The sequence below is a fragment of the Oculina patagonica genome, chromosome 7 (genome assembly GCF_052425735.1).
Source record: "Oculina patagonica isolate OP01 chromosome 7, crgOcupat, whole genome shotgun sequence".
Taxonomy (NCBI): Eukaryota; Metazoa; Cnidaria; class Anthozoa; order Scleractinia; family Oculinidae; genus Oculina; species Oculina patagonica.
In genome coordinates, this window is record NC_135764.1 from 29,039,712 (window position 1) to 29,060,434 (window position 20,723).

A 20,723-nucleotide genomic window follows, 5' to 3' on the forward strand; every position below is an offset into this window, starting at 1 on the left:
GACATAAGAAAATGGCCACCGAATTAAGTTATATGTAAACATTACCACCTAAAACAGTGATCGAGCATGAAGTTCAAAATAAGGTACGGATGACATATCGAGACTGCGATATGGGTTTTTGAAAACTGTTAGGCTGATCAGTTTTCAAAGTAAATCTCGTTTGTGTGTGACTTTTAATAAAAAGCCCGGGAGACACATTTGGTTGTAATGAAGATATGATTTTGTCCTTTACATCCACAGGTAATTTCTTTGCTAAGAGTAAGTTTCGTAGCGAGTATTTGGCAAAACTAATAAAACAGACTACACTACAGTAAGTTAACGGAGATATTTATTGTAACTTACTTAAACCCCCGAATTTACAACAATTTAAAAAGAACAGAAAGGAAATGTAGCCTATATACAAATGGATTTAATGTTAAAAAAAGTAATCACAAACTTCTGCCAAACAAATACTTGTCTTCCAACATTTTTCCAGTGCCAGATATTTTTAATATTTTATGGATTTCAAACCCTTTTATCGTGAAACACAATACCAAATGGTGAAGTATTCCTTCGGAAATTATTATAATATTCTTTGCATAAAACAAGCACATGGTTTGCTTCTAGAATTTTCAACCCGCATCAATTCGCATTCTTGCTCCGACTGTTCTGTGAGCTATCGAGGAAGAACGCCAAGTTGTTAGTGTTTCTTATACTTCTCTTGTCTTCAGCAGCTCATTTCTTCGATCTCGGGGATTGCCAGCGCCCCCTTAACGCTTGAACGACCACTGACATTATTTCTGTCAGGTTATGATGTGCTTCGAAAATCTCCTCACTTGACAGATCACGCAACACGTCGGGTAACGCAAGATCCTTTAGGGAACGCAAACAGTCACGGAATTTTTCCTTATCGCTGCAGCCCTCCTCTGCTCTATCTAAACTGCTCTCAGAGCCTGAAGGAGCTGGAAGCGCGGTAGATTGTTCAGAAATGGCTTGAGCCGCCACAATTGACTCGATAAGTTCGTTTTGCTTGGTTTCTTCAATGACTTCTTCTAACAAATCCTTTTTCTCTTCTTCCACTTTCTCCTTGTGTATCGTTAACATTTCGTCATTCTCCACACATTGCTCGCTCGATTTCTCGCCTGAAAATAATTTAGTAGGCTGGGCGCAAGTTTCACGCAGTGGAGTTGACAAGTCAGCGGTTACTTCTTTAACGTCGGAGTCATGCTCAGTACGAGTCGGAGTGACTGACTCCCCTTCACCTGAGCCCTCGTTCACTTGGTCAGCTGTTTCTCCTCCAGTAGGGCTACACGTCATGAGATCAGTCATGTGCTCCTCATCGGCGACACTGACAATTTCAGGCTCGTTTGACTTAAGCTCAACACCAGACGCCATTTTTTCCTCGTCAGCGTCGGGTTCATTCGACTTGCACTCGTCAGTAGTTGCATCTTCTTTTATCCTTGATTCTCCGGCTGTTTCTAAGCACTCTTTGCCGCTGGATGTCGCCTCAGGTTTATTTCCAACAGATTCCTCCATGCTAATTGGCTCCATGACTACGTTGGCCTCGCTTGGGAGCTGGGCATGCTCAGAAGAGCTGACAATCTCTGCGATAAACAAAAGATGAAACATGTCAAATATGTCGTATAAAAAATAGAAATATATCGATAACAGTTTATTTTCAGGGCAGAGAAAAGGAGTAAGGTTCGGCAGCATTTAAGCAAAACACGACAAAGCTTAAACAAAATTCTGTGCTATTACAGAAGCAGTACGGAAATTAGTGATTTTGGATAACAGAAAGAAAAGATGGTATGTTCTTCTGCGACTATTTTTTTGAGCACAAGGTTAAAATTGCTTTCCCATTCAGTCGTGCTCTTTTTATTTCATTACACTATTTCAGTGCAGCAATTATTCATTTAATTTACAAGGTCATGTGACCAAACCTACCTTCTTTATTTTCAATGTCTTCTTTCAGCGAGGCTTCCGCCATTAATTTCGTGGCGAGTGTTTTTGAATTCTTTCCCCGTTGAGTCTGGTGAAATCTTTTCAAGGCCTTCTTCAGAGTTGGTACCTTGGGCGATTTAATGGGCAAATTCTTCACCTAAAAATAACAAACAATGAATTATTTTCACAGATTGAAAGGTTTAAGTATCCAGAGACGATTAAATTACTAAGGCGTTTAAAATTTCGTGACAAGAATTTTTGCGGCGTGCTGTTGCGATAAAAAGTTGTACAACTTTTAAAAAGGCTTCCGTTGAATTTTGTTAACACCCTAAAACATTGTATCTACATTTCGCTCTTGAAAACATTTGCTGAAGTAAATATTTTCGAGAAAAAAACTACATTATACATTTTCGTTTGTAGATATGGCCTTAGACAAAGGCGTCAAAATGATCCTAGCCTATTCCAGGCTCTCGGTAGTTGGGGGAAGGCGGAAAACGCGGGCGAGCAAGGAAAAAACGAGCGGGACCGAAGGCGAGTTACCTGTTCCTCTTTCAGAGCGGACAAGTTCCCGATGGTGTGAATATTCTGCGCGCGCACCAAGTGACCCATACCACGTGACCAAGACATGGTGAGGATAGAAGGAAGGATCTGTTCAACTGGTACAGTACAGGAAACAAGATCCGGGAATATGCACTCGGTCAAGTCCTGGGTACAAGGGTCACTGCTTGCTGGTACAGGTCGCCGCTGAAATGCAAAAAGAAAAACAAACTTCTTTCAGTGTCAAAGTTCACAGGATCCTGGAACTTGATAAGACACCTCTTGCGTCAGTCATAACTTTTCCGTCTGTGGATTAAGCCCTAGTGTGACCATTCAAATGTAAGCCGGCAATGAGCAGTACTTTTATGTGGTACTGTTTGTTATGCTGTATAAGGTAGTTTTAATTTTTGAGACTGTGGATCAATCTTTAGTGTGTGACCATTCAAATGAAAGTTATTGAGCAGTTCTTTCAAGTGGCACTGTTTACTATACCATACAGTGCGGTTCTGATTTTCAGGCAGTTTTGTGTGGTACCGCTATAACTTCCAAATCTGTGGATGAGACTCGAATGTGTGACCACTGAAACGAAAGTCACTGGGGATTTTTTTCATGTTGTTCCGGTTTTTTTTTTTTTTTGTGGTTTAAATAATTTGAATAACTTAACATTGAAAACGGTGGCAATCGGCGAGAAGTCTTGACATTTTAATTAATTTGTTTACCTGTTTAACAGCCGTAAAAGGAGAAGAGCTTGATGTCTTCAGCTGTGCAGCTGTGTTATTTGTCTCGGAGGATTTTTCCTGCGACTCTTCAGAACTGTCATCTTTCACAGGAAGAGCAAAGGACACTCGTCGCACCTACAAACAAAATGTTAAATGCTCATGAAACAAATGCCTAAATGAAGCAATACTTCTTCGGTATACTATCAATATACAGGATAAATGTGTCGTACAAATATTATTTGTGAGCGGCAAAACCACCAAGATGTTATTTATTATTATTTTTATCATTTTTTTACGCGAAATGACGGAGGGGAAAGAGCGACGAACAGCAGTGTTTCACTTTTTGACTTAGAAGGGAAGGAGTCGACAATGACAGGGGACTGGAAGAGAGATGAAGGGAGGGGAGGGAGATGAAATTGGGCTAGTAAGCTATTCCATAAGTTCCACCCAATCTCTAGTACATGTGCGTGACGAAATCAATTAAAACCACAGTCTCAAAAAAAAAAAAAAAAAAAAAAAAAAAAAAAAAACGGAAAACTTGGGAGTGGTATTTGAACACTTCCCGACAGAGAACATACATGGTAAGTTTCCATTCGCTGTTTTCACCGTTCCCATAATACATCTTGTTTACCCCCAAAATTTTTGCATAAGCATTGTTTTCAATTTCTCTTGGGATTTACAGTGACGTGCAATCGTCCCCAGAGAAATTTAAAACAATGCTTATGCAAAAATTTTGGGGGGTTATTTAAATAAAACAAGATGTATTATGGGATTGTGAAAAAAGCGAATATCCCGAAATCAACAACCAAAATTACCTTTCCAGGAGGGGAGGGTGAGTCAACTGCCTGCTTGCTCCCAGACCACCTCTTTAAAATCCCAGTTGTGGGAGAAACGCCTGGCGAATTTGTCCCACGCAGCGTCACTCGACATGGACTTCCGCCCGCTGCAAACGGACGGAGAAACTTTTGCTTGGCGCTGAGGATTGGAGACGACGTTGCATCTCTGGATACGCCTGCGAGCGTTGGTTCAGCGGGTTTCTCAGTTGATGTTGGCCCGGTTGACTTTTCAGCCTCTTCAGAGTCTTTTTCTTTGTGCATTAGTCTGCTGACCTCTTGTTCTGCAGGCTCGTCTTCGGGTTCCTCGCGGGAAGGTGTCTTGTCCACGCTTGTTTTCTGTTGCAGTCTTCTTCTTGTGCGCCCAGCAACTGGGGAAACTTTTGCTTTACTTGCTGGCAGCTCGTCTTCTTTCACTGGTGACAACTCGTCAACTTCGTTCATCTCCAAAGCGTCGCTCTCCTCTTGTGTTTCAAAAACCGCTTCAACCTCTTTACTCTCGACCTCCGTTTTTTCAAGTTGCTTTCTCCCAGAATCCGCCTTGTTACTCACAGTATCGATTGAACTTGGTAGTATAGCCTCGAGTGGAATCGACACTCGTCTAAGGGACTGGAATGGAGATTCAAAACTTGGCGTCTGTGACGAAGGTATGACGTCAGGTGACGTCACTTCGCATTCGTCATCACCGGGCTGCATTTCGTTCTCCATATCCGCTACATCTTCAACAGTTTCTGCTGTCTCTGCGGTAGCAGCACTCACTTTCACTTCACTAATGTCCTCATCATTTTCTTCACAATCCAAAATTTCGACTACATCGCATTCCATTACTTCAACAACTTCCTTTTCGCTGTCTACAGTTATAACCTCTTCAACTTTCTCATCTGTTATTTCAATGCTTTCTTCATTATTTTCTTTGCTTTCTTTGACTTCACTCTTCTTGAGATCTGACGATACTGAGGCAGACTCAAGTTCTTTCTTATTATCCAGCGTAACCTCATCGCCTTTGTTGTTGGGTGCTAGGGGAAGCTGTTTTTCTTCTTCTACAAAGAGAACGTGAAAGAATCCACAAAAGGAATTAATACCTTTCCTCTAACGAGCACTGTATTGACATAAATAAATAACGTACAAAATAACCGTCAAATTACTAAGGAACTCTTAAAATTATAGTTTGCAACAATCGTAAATACCTAAATGTCAATAGAAAACAAAAAGTAACAATGCTGGTTACGACATGGATAAGGTTAAGACGGATTACAAAAGATAAAGTTTCAAGTTTTGCTGAATTTTTCAAAATAGGCAATCTGTAAGGGCTTGTCTGACAATATGTTTTAAAATAAATAAAAACTTGTTTTGAACAATGCTATCTTTGAGGTGGTTTTAGAAGACTTACCCGGTGTACTACTTGGGGTCGTGTCCGGACTAAGAAAAGAAAAGAAAACAATAATCTCCGTTAGTAGTGGGACTTTACACTGAACAGAAAACAGCAGTTTATATAAAGAAAAAGGAAGAAACTCACGTGATCTCCCCCTGTGACCTCAAAGCGAACTGTGAAAACTGGGTGCAGTCTTGTGATTGGTCGAGCGCGTTGTATAGTGTGGGAACATCACTGTAATGAAAAACATGACACGAAAACTAAGATACAATATAAAGAATTTTGGACGAAACTTTCAAACATGTTTATAGAAGCTCACGATTTTTAACCTAAACTTTTGGTTGTTTTGGATGTTTTTTCAGCAAAGCCAAGTCAGGTTTTTCCTTTTACTAAAACAACAAACAAGAAAAACAAGAAAGTAAACGTTGTGTTTCTGACCTTCTACTGCGCATTATCTCTTTCTGATGTTCTGTAAGTACTCTTTTCTTCTTCGGTGAAGGCGCGATCATGACGTATTCCTGCAAACAAGAAAATAAAATAAATGTATAAAACGGCCCGACGTTTTCAAAGTTTATCTCATTTTGTATGAAAGTGTCATTTACAATGCTCGAAAATCATCCTTGTTTGTTATGTGGCCGTGATTTTGCCAATGAAAGACTTTTGCTCTGCCAATTTAAAGTTTAGAGCTCTTAATTAACGAAAATAAATAGAATTACCTAAAATACCGTGTAGAAGAGCACCTAATTCAATGACGTAGAGAGCCTTCTACTCAAACGCTCTTTGCGCTCGTCACATAATTGCCCCTCTTCCAAGGGAGGAGGCAGAGTGTTTGCATAGAAAGCTACGAAACAGAGCGATTTCCTTCTTTTTCAAAACAATTCACTTTAATATCTTGATTTAACAGTGGAATCCCACTGATGGCCACCGCGTTTATACAGCCATTATGACCACAAAAACTCGGTCAGTAATTTTCTTATGTAAAGAACCACTTTAACACGATACGTCAGATAATACGTTAGATTTATATACCACCCACCACGACCCAACCTACCCCTCCCATACAATAAACTAACCTGGTCATCATCGTCATCATACTTGGACAGCGGTAACTTTCTCCTGACATGCGTACTAGCTGGTGAATTCCTGGGACGTCCAAGTTTCGGTGATCGTAAAATCTGACAAAAAGAAGATAAAAAATTGAACTTGCCATTTTCCTGCCAAACTGCATTAATTCAATTCCAAAAGCGTAGCTAATTCTTACCCTTTTAGGTGACGCATTTTCCACTGCCTTTTCAGCACTTGCAGCTTTGTGTAAGAAACTTCCTTTCAACTGTGGGGAGCCCCCTGAAATCGCCATTTGCTTACGTCTCTGAGGAGAGCCCAGGATGCCATATGGCAGCGGTTTGACGAGGTTAGTATGTTGAGTGAGGTCTTCAGACTGAAAAAAAAAATGAAACTGATGAGAAAATAATCACGTAGAGACCACAGTTTTAGCCAGAGAAGAGTTTAGAATGCTCATACTAGGTGGCAATTCAATACCAACCCTTCATCAAAACCCAGAAGAAAATTGTGATTAAACAAACATGATCACTACACAAAAATAACTCATAATAAATCAAATTACCTCCAGGTCCATCTGTGTTTCTTTAACCGAGATCTGAAAATGCAAATTAAAGGTGATCAGAAGTGTAAAAAGAAGTTTTATCAAAATCTGCACACGTTGAAAACTCTTAATTTTAAAGTTTGTAGTTCATAACAAACGTGTATGTGAAGCAAACGTTTTGTGTAAGGTACTACGCCACTCATTAATTTACTAGATTTGTTGTTTTGAAACAAACAGTGTGAGCTATCATACAGTACCTCAATGTTTTCCCATCCTGGCAGAGTAAGTGACATTTTATCTTTGGCAACCTGAAGAACTGGTCTGCAAAAAGGAAATAATAAAATAAAATTCATAAATGCAAAATTGTACAGTTAGTAATACTGTCTAAATCAGCACAAAAGCTGACTCTAATTGCAATAGTATTCTGCTTACACATACCTCAGTTTTTCCGGGTAGTTCAATGTTTGTGAACGAGCAAATGTGGCATTCCAGAACATGACGGCATGATTCTTGATATTCCTCTTAGGATGGCCTAGTGTCACCTCCTGTAAAAAGAAAATTGCACAAAGATGAAAGTGCTAAATAAAAATCTGCACAAAGGAGTGAGATTAACAATTTTAAGAGGTTATGTAAATGGCTAAAACCAGGATGAAAATGTGTGTTATGCCATACCAAAAGTGGGGACATGACAGCTAGCAGATCAGAGTTGTATGGTCCACAGTGCCGACTCTGTATGCATGTAAGAATGTCCGCCCACAGCTTCTCAATCTGAAATCAAGAAATGAGAGCACAGTCAGTTTAATTAATAATGAAAGATTGACACTTAGAATCAAGTTCGAGTGTGGCTCACCTTTTGAATAAGTCTTGCTGTAAAGAGCCTCTTGTCTAAGGTGGTTTCAGTGATCTTTACACTGTTTAAGGGCAAAAGAAACACATTTATATGTAGATTAAACAATGTTTCAGCCTAAACTACACTAATGGCGACCTTTCAGTCTTTAACAGCTGCCCCTCTACCATAGCCAGGATTTATGTCTTGACCGGCAGCAATCCATGCACTGAACTAATTGAAACATTGCTACAATGGCCACCTCTCCAAACTGGCCAGTTATATTATTCTTCCCCAGGGTAGCAGTTACAGAGGTTCAACTGTTTTAACTTATCAAATAAATAAATAAGTAAATAAAACCATCAACAAAGAAATTATTAATTATTTTGACACACTTGTACATGTATCTACCTTGTGTGTGCATTCTCTATGTAGTGTATAAGAGCAGGGGCTAGCGTCTTCAAAACAGCAGTTATGATAACTGCTCCATTGACATGTACAAACAGGTATGACAGCTTGTCAATCAGGTTTGTGAGAACCGCTGTCAGGATACCTAGGGTCTGCGTGGACTCCTGTTAAAACAATGTAATCAAATTATTCAGTAGTTATGTTTCTGCTACAAAACCTGATGCTTTTACACATAGTATTACATTATCTGTCTGTCTGTCTGCCTGCCTGTCCATTTGTCTGTCTGTCTGCTTCATTTCGGCAAAATTTGCACAACAGTTTTTGCAACAATCAAGTATCAGCAAATTTTTCAATTCCAACAACGTGAAAGTAAAAATCTCAGCAATTAAAAGGTACATGCACTTAATGAAATGCTTTAAGAAAATAACCAACCTTGTTCACAAGCACCTCTATGGGCTCAATGTTTGTGAGTGGATGTAATAGATGAATCGGAAAGGTGAGAACTTTGACACAAGTAGTGGTCCGGGGGGGGGGGGGCACTCAAAAAAAAATTAATATTTTATACGGGGAGGCTCCGCCCCAAGTTCTAACCCCTTACCCTTTTATATACCATTTTTGACAGAAATTGTACCCCTTTCGTATACCTTTAACTGAAAAAGGTACCCCTTACATATACCTAAGAGACATGGCGTGGACTTAAAATAGGACGTTTTCGTGTTATTTTCATGAAGCGCTTCATAAATTAAAATAATACAGCCATAAAGTCTGTCTGAAATATTTTAATTATTCGCCTTTTAAAAAGCCTAAATGATGGAATTTCATACCCTTTCATAGACCTTAACTTGTGAAATCGCTACCCTTTTATATACCTGAAGCCTGAAAAAGGTACCCCTTTCGGGCGGAGCCTCCCCGTATAGGCCGTTATATGGAGTACCCCCCCCCCCCGGGTAGTGGTTTTAGAAAAGGCTGAAAAAAATAAATGATTGACCATATGTGAACAGTTTTACCTTACTGTTGCTTGTTCTCTCACAAGCTGACAACAACTTGGATGCCATGGTTACCACACTTGTCAAATTTCCCATGGGTCTTTGCAATCGTTTGTTCCACTTAGTAGGGGTGGTGTTAGGAGATTTTCCTGCTGCTGTGGTTGCCATGGCAAATAATCCAGGAGTTGAGAAATCCAGGCATTCGATGACCACTCCTATGAGACTGACCAGGGTGTCGACAAAGGCAAGATCCTGAAAAAAGAAAACCAATATTTGTATGTATGCAGTAGACTTCCACTGGTTTGTGTACATCATCACTTCCGATTTCCATTGTCTAGGCAACATCTCGGGGCCACAAGTTGCTGCAACATGTTGCCAGACAGATTGCAACATGTTGCCTCATGTGACATGGTGCATTCTTGCGACAAACTATGTCGCTGTGCCAGAATTTTGTTGCTGTGATGTGTCACTCAAATTCAAACCAGTTTGAATTTGTGCGCCAGATCGCATATGCATAAGCAGCGTTGTCGCAGCATGTGTACTCGTCTGCGACAAGTCACTGCGTCAAAATATAAATTAACCAATGAGAGAGCGTCATGTATTTGTGCCATATTGAATTGGAAAACTTTTCACATTCCCACTCTTCAAAATTCACGGTGAACGCCAAACAAGCGCCTTGTCGCAGTGACTTGTTTTGAAGCAGTACACACTAAGCAACTTTTCCAAGAGACCTGTTGCTGTGACCTGTTGCCTAGTGTGTCGCAACCCTCACTCTTTTAAAGCCACAACTCTACCCCCTCCCCCCAGGGCCTTCCCCTAGATCTAAAATGACTGAATTCATTCATGCCACATTGCTCACCTTGGATCTCCAATCACCATCTACAGAGAGAATTTTGGTGCACAATTCCTCACAGCAAATGTTAGCTTCTGCTGTGGGCACAAGAGCAGCCGCTCGGGAAAATGACCGGTACAGCTCAGCAAGTGTCTTGCTCACCTCTTTGCCTAGACCCTGCGAGAGAGAGAAACATATTTTAACAGGGACATCAAGAAGATTGCTTTTCATTGAGCATTGTAGTAATAAAGATTAATGTAGCAGGGTAGTTCAATGTATACCTGGGATAAATTTGCATCCAGAAGATGTCTAACTGGAAACGTAAGAGCCAAGTAGAGAGCGCTAAAATCATGTTCCAGTGCATCCCCTTGGTTGACGTCATTGGTCTGAAACAAAAGACGTATTTTATAATTGTTATCACACAGAACAAACCAGATTCCAGATTCAAGTTTGTTTTCTTGTTTGACAAGCAACAGCTTTTCCCATCCACCCACGTCACCCACCAACCCCCAAACCGGCCTTAGCTCACACTCATGGTTTTTTATGTCTTTGTTCTTTGGTTTATTTCAGTTGTTAATTACCAGGAACAGAAGTGAAGTTGTTATTCAAGTATCACTGCTATTGTGCAGCAGACAAATGGAATTCAGTGTGTGAAGAAGATTTTGGTATTACCTTTTGAATGTGTTCATTCAGATGATCCACAACACAACTCCATAATCTCCACAAAGCATCTTTACTAGTGACAACACTAAAAAGTAACAAAAAACAAAATCATTTGGAGCTACTACATTTAGCATTTATTTAATAATTTTTTGGTTATCTAAAAACATCTGTGTTTCTTTAACTGTGTTTTCCTTAGACTGTACCTTGATGCCTTTACAAGAAGATTCAAAACAGTCTGCAAGAAGAACAACTGTCCAGAGGCTGCTGTCATGCCGCAATCAATGAGATGTTCAAATGCCAGATGAAACCTGTAGGGTGGAGCAATAAGTCAACCTTAGAGCAATGCTAAAATATTTTACCTGAGCAACAAAATGGCAGTTCTACAGTAAGATGTAAGTTACATGTACAATAAATAATACACTACCAAGTCTAAGAGCAACTTTGGATACTGACCAATAGGGACCAAATCTGAATTTAACTCTGGATCCCATTCTTCACCCCATTTTGGACATTATTTCTAACTCTTTGCTAGGCCCCAATCTGGTCCCCAATATGAACCCCATTCTGAAAATCACATACCGGTAATCTCTTTTTTGCAGTAAAAAAAGAAAATTAAATTTGTTTAAAGTTACACCAAGCAAAGGAAATGACACAAACAAAGGACTTTTGTCGAGAACATTAATTTTGTCAATTTTCAAAGAAAAAGAGTTCAGCTTTTGTTCCCTTCCTTCACCTTCCTTAACTGCTCTTTCTAAACTTTCAGAATGTGAAGAACAAACTTCGAACTATGAAGCCACTATCCAGAAATTGACATCTTGATGGTTTCTTTTCTGCCGTGTCGTATTCTTGGCAACCAGTTGCACCAGCTGTTATATTCAATTTCCCATAGGTGGTCATTAGGAGCCAATCAGCTCTCTAGTTTAAAATCTGGACTAAACTGATTCTACCTGGCCTGTCATTGGCTTGGCATTACCAAAGTAATAGCGCTCTTGTCCAAGGGAGGACCAGAGTGTTGCGTCACTGAAGACACAACTTGAAAAAAAGTGGCAAAATTTTTCAACTTTGTCATTCGTAATCCATTTTAATCTTTAACAGTTGAAAACATCCTTAGTTATTTTCGGTTTTTTATAACTCTTTTCGTGTTTTTCCATGTTAGAAAACTGTTATTTTAAGGTTTCCTTTAATTTACAACAATTCAGAAAAATGACTTTGAATACCGTGACATAGCTCCTTTAAACCAAAACTGGAAACCATGCATGCAAAGCCCCTGGCACCCAGGGTAGGGTATAGAAAAAAAAAATTCATACCTTTCACTTTGCCAGATATTTGACAGCACATGTGGTGTGAATAAAAGTTGAACAAGAAGAAGAGAAGGGGACCCCTGTGGATTGTCTTTAGAATGCAGTGATGCCATGTGATGACTTAACACTTCAGGAGGCAGGTTAGACAATTCTCCGAGCATTTTCTGTGGGAATGAAAAAAAAATTGATGTTATAAGGTCTTCTTAAGTACAGTCCAAATAACAACATTTTTTAGCATTTTCATTACGGGTGGGAGGCCGGGTGGAGGCATGGTGGGTTAATGTTTGGTGCCCAGGACTCCAGATGGAGAAAACCGGGTTCGATCCCTGGCTGGGGTCACTGTGTTGTGTTCTTGAGCAAGACAATTTACTCTCACAGTGCCTATCTTTTCACCCAGTTTATAAATGAGTATCACCAAATTTAATGCTGGGGGCTAACCCTGCGATGACCTAGCATCCCATCCAGGGGGGAGTAGGAATACTCCTAGTCACTTCATGCTACTAAAACTGGTATAAACTCCGGCCTGATGGGCCACTAGGCTTGAACGCAGACTTTGGTCTCATCACATAAAACAATTGGTTATCAGAACTTGGATTATCTTTAATTCCTAAATCCTTACAGCTAACTCGATCAAGGTAGCTTGATGTTGGCCAATAGCCAGTCATCTTGACCTAGCGCTTTGTCAATAACCCTTACACGTATTTCATGTATTCCTGTTCTTGAGAAAATAATCATGCTTGTCTAACTAATTTTACTGTCGAGAACTCACAAGTACTAAAGATGGCGTCAGAAGACTACTGTCCACAAAGTCCTGCGTGACGGCAAGTAAGGGCAGTAAAATATCTCCATAATCTGATGAGGAACCTTTGATCAAAGAAGCAAATTGTTATTGTTGTGAAAATGGCAGGCACAGGGATAATAACAATTCACCAAAGAAATAAGTACTAATTATTACCTTTCTCCAGCAGTTTATGTATTCTCTTTACAAGTAGGGTCCAAACTTTGACTCCCAAAGGCTCTGCGATTAAAAAGAACAAAACAATCATGTTAATTTATATGTTGGATAAGGACAATGTACGTAAAACAAAATTAATGAAAATGACTGTCGGAAGCAATGTGGCATCACACTGTTATTGTGTTGGTTAGGCAGTGACTCAGAAAAGGCCTGTTGGGTACCCTGTGACAGAATGCTGGTATTGTCTTGGTTATGCTGTGACATGTTGGTATACTGTGACATGTTGGTTACTTTGTGACATGTTGGTATCCCTGTGACTTACCTGCGAGGTCAGTTCCCAGAGATTTAAACCCCTCTCTTGTAGCACTTGTCAATAGGGTGGCATATTTCTTAAAATCTTCTGGTCGCTTAAAAATCACTGTCTGCAGTCTCTCAGCTAAAAAGAAAGAAAGTTATACAAATCAATGTCATGGAATGAGAAATCCATAAATCATTCAGTATTTTGAATGGCCCATATTAGTATCAGGGAATGCTCTTACCAAGTGAAAGAATTAAATCAGGGTTTCCATTGATTTCCTGGTCGTCTATCTTTAACAATTCTAGCAGTATCTCACATCCTTGCGAAAGGAGTTTCTGTTTAGCTGTTTTGGCAAAGCTTGCATTCAACACAGTGGGGGTCCTTGGTGTGCCCATATCTTTAAGAGATCTGCGAATTGTTGATTTGGGTGTCTCAGCCATCATGTCTGACAAGAGTTTGCTGTTAGTTGGCGTTGGAGGACATTTGAGATCGCTGAGGCCTTCTTTGGTCTTCAGTAAGCTGACCTGATCAATGGCTGTTCCAAATATGAACTGAAGCAGTGGAGTGCAAACCTGAAGGATAAATTATAATTATTATCTTTACCATTATTATCATCATTATATTTATTAATTTATTCATACTAATAATTTATTTACAATAATATAAATAATTTATTAATATATATTAATATTATTATAATGGATTTTAAATGTAAATTTTCCTTTTTACAATTTATGTTTCTCGAAGATATTAGCCTTTTTCAGGCTACTCTACAATTCAAGTTTAACTAAAGTTCATGTTATGTTATGTTATGTTATGGATTTTATTAGGTTTTGCCCATCCACGGACATGAAATGAAGTTGACTTGTTTGCCCTACAGGTTACTCCCCAAGGCTTCCTTCAGGGACAATGGAAAAATAGTTAGCACCCTGGACTCCGGATTGAGCAGTCCAGGTTCAAGTCCTAGCTAGGGTGACATTGTGTTTTCACTGTACTGGATCAATGTCCACAAGGATGTCACAACAGTATTTATGGCTATCATGACAGATAAAGACTAAGGCTGTTATTGTTCAACAAGAGCAGTGACTACAACAATAAATTATACCTGATCAAACAGTTCTTGAGCTTTGGAGCCCAACAAACATACAAAGTGCCACCAAGTGGAAAGTCTTGCTGCTTCAACTGACTCATTCCGCTCTTTGACAGCAAGGTTCTGAAAGAAAATAAACTCAAATTCATTTTTTGCTTTAACTGTCAGGGTAGAAGAGGTCACAGATTTAAACACTGAAATTAAATGTGAAAAAGATATACTTTTAAATATATACTCAACATACCCTCAACGGAGTCATAATGAGTTTGACCCTCTTTGGACTGCAAAGAACATCTACAATAAAAATAAAACAATGGTCACTATGGCTACCATGAGATAAGTGAAGGCTCCACAGATGAAGTCTACTATACGTAGTCTCATCTGACATGTCGGTCAATATATTGGTCGACAGCTGGTCGAAAAAAAATTGACTGATAGTTAGTTGGCCCACTAATTGTTCAACACTCGACCTAGACTATTGACGGAGTGTAAACCGACTATCTGTCGATTATTGGCCAAGGCAACTCTTAATGGCTGGTCAACAATTGGTCCATAGTTTACCAACACTCAGCTAATAATCAACAAAGTGTCAACCAACTATCAGATGACTCTCAACTCATATGTCGGCCAAAATATTGACATATCGGACGAGACTACCTAAAATAAACGTGATCCAGCGCTTTAGCCGCCACTTGGCTCCGAAACAAACTGCCTCTGTAACTATAATAATTTGGTGATCATAGCAAAGCAACAAGCCACTAGCCCAACTCTGATAGAAATTCAGAATGAAAATAACAGCTGTATTTACCTGGTGAGAGGGCAAAGTTGTCAATCAAGATATTCCATGCAGAGAAGGACATCACTTGAACTTCTATTGATGGATCCCGGAATCCCTGAAAGTAATAACACAATGTTAACATAAACAACATGTATAATATTAATATGTATTTTAAATTGTTTTAGTCAGGTCATCAAATCAGGGTTAACAAACCAGAACAGGCAGCCACTTTAATTTGTCTTGACAGCTAGTGGAAATCCATTAGTTGCTGCGTTATTATCCGACAACCCATCCCAATTACCCCCAAGCAACAACTCTACATTACTTGATCCGTTAAGTAAACAAGACTTGTCAGGAAAAGGCTAAAGATTGATGTCGAAACAGCCCACTTCTCAGTGAACTGCTTTCTATAACACAACCCAAACTGTTTTGCATGCCTGTGCTAAAATATTCTTATGGGAAATTACATTTTATTTATCACTATACAATGTATGTGTACCTGCTCAACAAGCTTTAACAAGTCATTTATCAAACTTCCTCCTCTGTGTAGAGTCTGTAGCAGAGAAACAAGATGTCAAATAGTGATCTAGATTATGGACATTTTTATGTTAATTCCAGCGTGCCAGATACATGTAAGTGGGGGGTTTCAGGTCAAGGCAAATTACCAGAAAACCTAATCTGACTAATAATTTGGAGGGATTGTGCAGTGGGAATTGACCAGTTGGAATTGTGTGCCGACGACTTTTCTAAAAAACTCAACTAGAACCCTGAATTCTTAATAAATGGGCAAAAAGAACTAGGGCGTTGCAGTGTGTGTGATTAAGGGACAAAATGAGAAAATGCCTTCGATGAGTAAAGTGGAGAAGACTATGGGGCAGAAGAGAATAGGAAATGGCATCAAAGTAAAACCCTGAGTTTTAACTTACTGTTTATAAAAAAAAAATTAAAATGTACCTCTCCTAAAACTGGAACAATGCAACACCAGCACTTGAGCACAAACAATTCTTTCTTTTCAGAACACAATTTGGGAAACTCCTTTAGCAAGCACTGAAAAATAAATGTATTGTATAAACTCTCTGTAAGTACAGAAAGTCGTCAACTCTTTAAATGCGGCTGCACATTCTAAGAGCTAGAAATAAACGTAATAAACAGATTCAGGCCAATTAAACTTACTCCTTTTAGAAGAGGAACAAGAATTTTTACAACTTTTTCTTGGGAAGACATCATGTGCTCCAGACCAGCAGACATTACAGCTAAAGCCCTCTCTCGAACCTACAAAACAAAATGGAGCTTTGAAAAAGTGTACATTTCTTATAATGTTACTAACAGTAGTTCTGAGAAATCAGTTGTAACAAAGTTTACCAGATTTCCAAAAGTTTCCAGGACATTCCGGTCCTGGAAAGTGCCACAACAAAATTTCAGGACTTTCCAGGTTTTTCAGGACCCATACAAACCCCTGTTGCAATATTTAGAATTAATGTTTTAAGTGGATCACCAGGTTTCAACTAGTGCTTGTTTGTTTGTTTATGACTAAAAATAAATATTAAGTTTCTTGTAATTTTTTTACCTTGATGGCCGAACTCACAAGTAGAGGAAACACCAGTTTTGCCCAATAGTCAACTGTCTTGATCATTTCGGGCTTAGAAAGTTGTTGTAGTAATCTAAATAAAATCAATAGAAATGTTAAACAAATATTGCAAAAGTTTTATATCAAAAATGTTTTATCCAATAACACTACGCAGTGATGTAAAAAGACGATGCTTATGAAGACAGTAAATTTCTAAAGAAACACAGACTTACCTTTCAATCACGCTAAGAGCTTCATGGTCAACAGTTACAGACTGAAGATTCTTGGTAATAACTGATTCCAAGGTGATAAGAATGGATTCCAGCTAAAAAATGGCACAACAAACATGCAACTTAAATATCATCACTCACAGTGACGTATACCCTGTAATTCATTTAAAAAGTGTCACAATGATAATACCATACCTTGGTTTTTATTATCTTGCTGTCTAAATTTTGCTTAGCAAGGCACCATAATGCTCTAGTGCACACTCCTTTATCTTCAGACTTCTGAATTCTTGTTAGAAGACCTTAAGAGGAACAACATTCAATGATGAATAATATACTGTGTACCATAAGAATTATAAAATTCCAACAAAGCTCAACTTACAATCCTAGCATGCATTCTGGTATTATAAGTAGTACATGAAATCACTACTGAACAGTGAGAATTGTCTACTGATTAGTACATGACATTGTACAGTTTTTTCCTGAACATAATTATAAGTTTAAAGTGCATCTTAATAACTACCGGTATTATTTTTTCAAGGTTCGCTTTTGAACTTGGTGACATTTGACAGTGAAAGAGCTACTAGGCAAACTACCTTGAATGAGATCTTGACCATCAGGAAGACAAATCGAACTGTGAAAAGACATTAACAACGATTAGCCTGCTACATGTCACTAATGCCTTATAATAAAACTTGTAACAGTAGACCATTACATGTAGATATAGCCACCTTGCTACTTGCTCTTGATAAAGGCAATGTCCAAGAGCCTGCAGGGATGCTTGGCAGAGATCTGATTTATCGGACTGAATGTCCCTCTGTAGAAAATGGAAATACATGATAATTGATTGTATCATTAATTATTATAAAACATTAGCCTGAGGGACCGAGCCAGGAGGGTAGGATTGGTGACTGGCCATCTACCCACCCCTCCCCTTCATGTAAAAATCCTGGGCTTTAATGGTAAACCAAATATTTGTCTACATCCACTCCCCTCCCCATGAAAAATCCTAGATTTGAAAACCAGGTAAGGTGCGTGCCAGTTAGCCTGAAATTATGATGGTTGGGAGTTAGCCTGTTTATTGTTCGCTCTCTATAATACAGTAATGGGTTTTGCTTGTTTCGGTGGTTTTGTTTAGTTTTGCTCCTGTCAGCTACTTCACTGTTTTCGGCAGTGATTTTTTAGATTGTTTTGTTTTGGCTGGTTTCGTTCCTTTGTTTTGGGTTTAAATACATGCCTTGTGTATTAAATCATACTATAAATCTTTCCCATCGTTTCACCCAAAAAAAATTGGCAAAACATTGACCAACATATCTTTAGTCTGGGCAAATCGACTATTAGTTCAGGCGAATCAACTCTAAGTTCGGGCAAATTGACTTTTAGTCCAGGCAAATCAACTTTCTGCCTGGGCAAAACGACCCCAATCCGCTGATTTTATTGTTGTCAGGGGGATAAGTCCATTAACGCTTGGAAATTAAGAGATTTGCTCACCTTCAAGACAATGACAACTCTGGTAAGAAAATGAAGGAGTTCGTTTACAAATACATCTTCTTCCTCCCTTAAGCGGCTAGAAAAAAAAAAATAAAAAGAAAGAATATTTAAATAAGAATTTCTCCTCTCTAGTCCAGGCAACATTTAATAATTCTTGCAATAAAATAGAGAGCTTGAACACCTTGCTTGATCAAATAAGTTTTGTAAATATTGAATGTATAAATCCTCTCAAATAGGCCAGAACGTAAAATAATTAAATCCAGCAAACATTCGAATGGTTAAAGAGGTTCGATGCCACTTATCTAACATCGATAAAAATTACACTTGAGACTAAGTATTGATCATATCGTTCGGAGTTCGAATTCACCAACTTGATCTTGAAAATAAAATAAATCGGTGCTTATAAATATGATATGAGAGGTTGAAAACGTGTCCTGTGTTATTTATGTCAATCTTTAACTTTCTAGATATTTTGAACACAGTTTACACTTCAACTTACTCAGTCATTCTCAGATACGCGTCAACTTGATCGTCGCCAGCCGCCATTTTGTCTTCGAGAACGCGAAGAAGAGGTTCGAAAAGCCCTTCGCATTCTGGAATGGTTACCATCTTCTTTCCTTCTCTGAACGCTCCTCAAAAAATCAGATCGTGAAATGCTGCGAATAATACAAGAAAATATCCATTAGTCTCGTGTTTACGGCCGCATACATGCATTGAAATTCTGGATCAGCGTGCATGCTTCCAAGCTAGCTGTGTGCGTCGAGTACCTCAGCTACAAACCGAACGAATTTTGATCGCACACAGCCATAACCCAAACAGGAATTTTAAGTATAAGCGATCTTCGTACCTTTTTACTTTGATTGCTGCATAAGATTCAGACAAGAAGGAAAATTGTCCAACGCTTCAACTCGAAAATCCACTCTTATTCTTTTGAGGTCAATTTCTGCCGCGAAGGGTTCTCTGCAAATCGCGCCAAATTTATGAATCGGTTTTCTGATTGGCTGCTTATTTTCCTTCCCAGGTTTTTTTCGATTAGTGTTGGGAGCCCCGCTCATCCACAGGCCCCTTAGAAAAAATAGGTATGCATATGTACATGTGACTACTGTCAGGTTCGTACGCTCCCTTTTTACACCAATAACTGCAATAAAAAAATTAACATCACACAAGAAAAGTGATTGAATGAAGAATTTAATAAAATAGAATTAAGTTTGGTTAATTCTTTCCGAAGGTATCGGAGGCCGGTAGAGGCTAAAATCAAGAGCGCAAAATGTCCAAAATGTAGAAAAAAAAATGGCGAAACGTGCTGCATACAGTAGAACAGCAGTGATTGGAACTCTGAAGGGAAACGGAAAACAGGTTTTGAGTTATCGAAATTAAACATAAATCTGTAGAAACTCTTAACAAGATATCATAAATTCTAATGAATTGCGGTCACATCGCTTCATGGAATAGAACGCTCCCAGTCAGATAGCCTGTTCAAGGCTTTCGGTTTGTGCCTTTGTGGTCTTTTCCGCGATCGCCCGCTTTTTTCGACGTCTTCCCCACAAACCGAGAGCCTGGAACAGGCTACCAGTCAGATCGCTCCCAACCAAAGTCAGATATCGATAAGAGTGGAAAATTGCTGTCAAATACGTGATATTCGTGAAATGTTCGATGCTCTAATCAATGGGCACCCGTGGAGAGTTGCAAGAACCAGAATTCGAGTTATCGGGGTAAATTTGACCCTAATTTCTGAACAAGGGAAACAAATTTTAGTTCGAGTTAGCGAGGTGTTCGAGTTAAGATAAGATAAGATAAGATTTGCCTCTCGAAAAATGGTTTTTCAGGGTAAATTACAATGAAATGTTAAAACTGTACAGCTAAAAAATAAAATGGTGGTTCCACTGTAGTTGCACCTAGAGAGCAAACTCGAAAGTACGCGTCAGCATGACGACACCGCGCGAAAGACGTGGTGCGCGAGCCGCGAGGCTGCGTCAGGTCGAGGCTTGTGCTACGCTACATGCCATTAACATTTTCCACAAATAATTGACACCAAGCCAAATTTTGACCATTTATTTTGGCCAAATTTTGACCATTTTAACCATGGTTATTTTGGCCACATTTTGACCATTTTAACCATGGTTATTTTGGCCAAATTTTGACCATTTTACCATGGTTATTTTGGCCAAATTTTGATCATTTTAACCATAATTATTTTGGCCAAATTTTGACCATTTTAACCATGGTTATTTTGGCCACATTTTGACCAATTTAACTTTGGTTATTTTGGCCAAATTTTGACCATTTTACCCATAGTTAATTTAATGGGGGATAAGTG

At 38.9% G+C, this 20,723-nt stretch overlaps 1 protein-coding gene across 1 annotated transcript; it reads right to left on the bottom strand.

The window, feature by feature from the left end:
• Positions 1 to 637: 637 nt before the first annotated feature.
• Positions 638 to 19,365, bottom strand: LOC144659666 (telomere-associated protein RIF1-like). The gene is made up of 40 exons (XM_078520157.1): positions 19,254 to 19,365; positions 18,906 to 19,062; positions 18,407 to 18,482; positions 17,647 to 17,732; positions 17,512 to 17,549; positions 17,114 to 17,217; positions 16,922 to 17,013; positions 16,689 to 16,782; positions 16,295 to 16,393; positions 16,076 to 16,168; positions 15,621 to 15,674; positions 15,152 to 15,236; positions 14,588 to 14,637; positions 14,359 to 14,466; positions 13,495 to 13,825; positions 13,278 to 13,391; positions 12,956 to 13,018; positions 12,770 to 12,864; positions 12,007 to 12,164; positions 10,903 to 11,007; positions 10,709 to 10,784; positions 10,318 to 10,422; positions 10,064 to 10,213; positions 9,226 to 9,456; positions 8,222 to 8,382; positions 7,835 to 7,895; positions 7,657 to 7,752; positions 7,423 to 7,529; positions 7,242 to 7,305; positions 7,006 to 7,038; positions 6,643 to 6,819; positions 6,455 to 6,556; positions 5,820 to 5,899; positions 5,526 to 5,615; positions 5,400 to 5,428; positions 3,992 to 5,049; positions 3,177 to 3,311; positions 2,461 to 2,664; positions 1,924 to 2,077; positions 638 to 1,583 (listed from the first exon to the last, which is right to left on the bottom strand). The coding sequence occupies exons 2-40, from the start codon at positions 19,013 to 19,015 to the stop codon at positions 715 to 717; spliced, it is 5,937 nt and encodes a 1,978-aa protein (XP_078376283.1). The 5' UTR covers positions 19,016 to 19,062; positions 19,254 to 19,365; the 3' UTR covers positions 638 to 714.
• Positions 19,366 to 20,723: the final 1,358 nt, after the last annotated feature.

Excerpts from the sequence above, each read along its gene's own strand:
- LOC144659666 (XM_078520157.1), bottom strand. The coding sequence starts at position 19,015 with ATGGTAACCATTCCAGAATGCGAAGGGCTTTTCGAACCTCTTCTTCGC. Across the intron at positions 2,665-3,176 it reads CTTTTACGGCTGTTAAACAG|CGGCGACCTGTACCAGCAAG; the intron begins GTAAACAAATTA and ends TTTGCATTTCAG. Across the intron at positions 1,584-1,923 it reads AGACATTGAAAATAAAGAAG|AGATTGTCAGCTCTTCTGAG; the intron begins GTAGGTTTGGTC and ends TGTTTATCGCAG.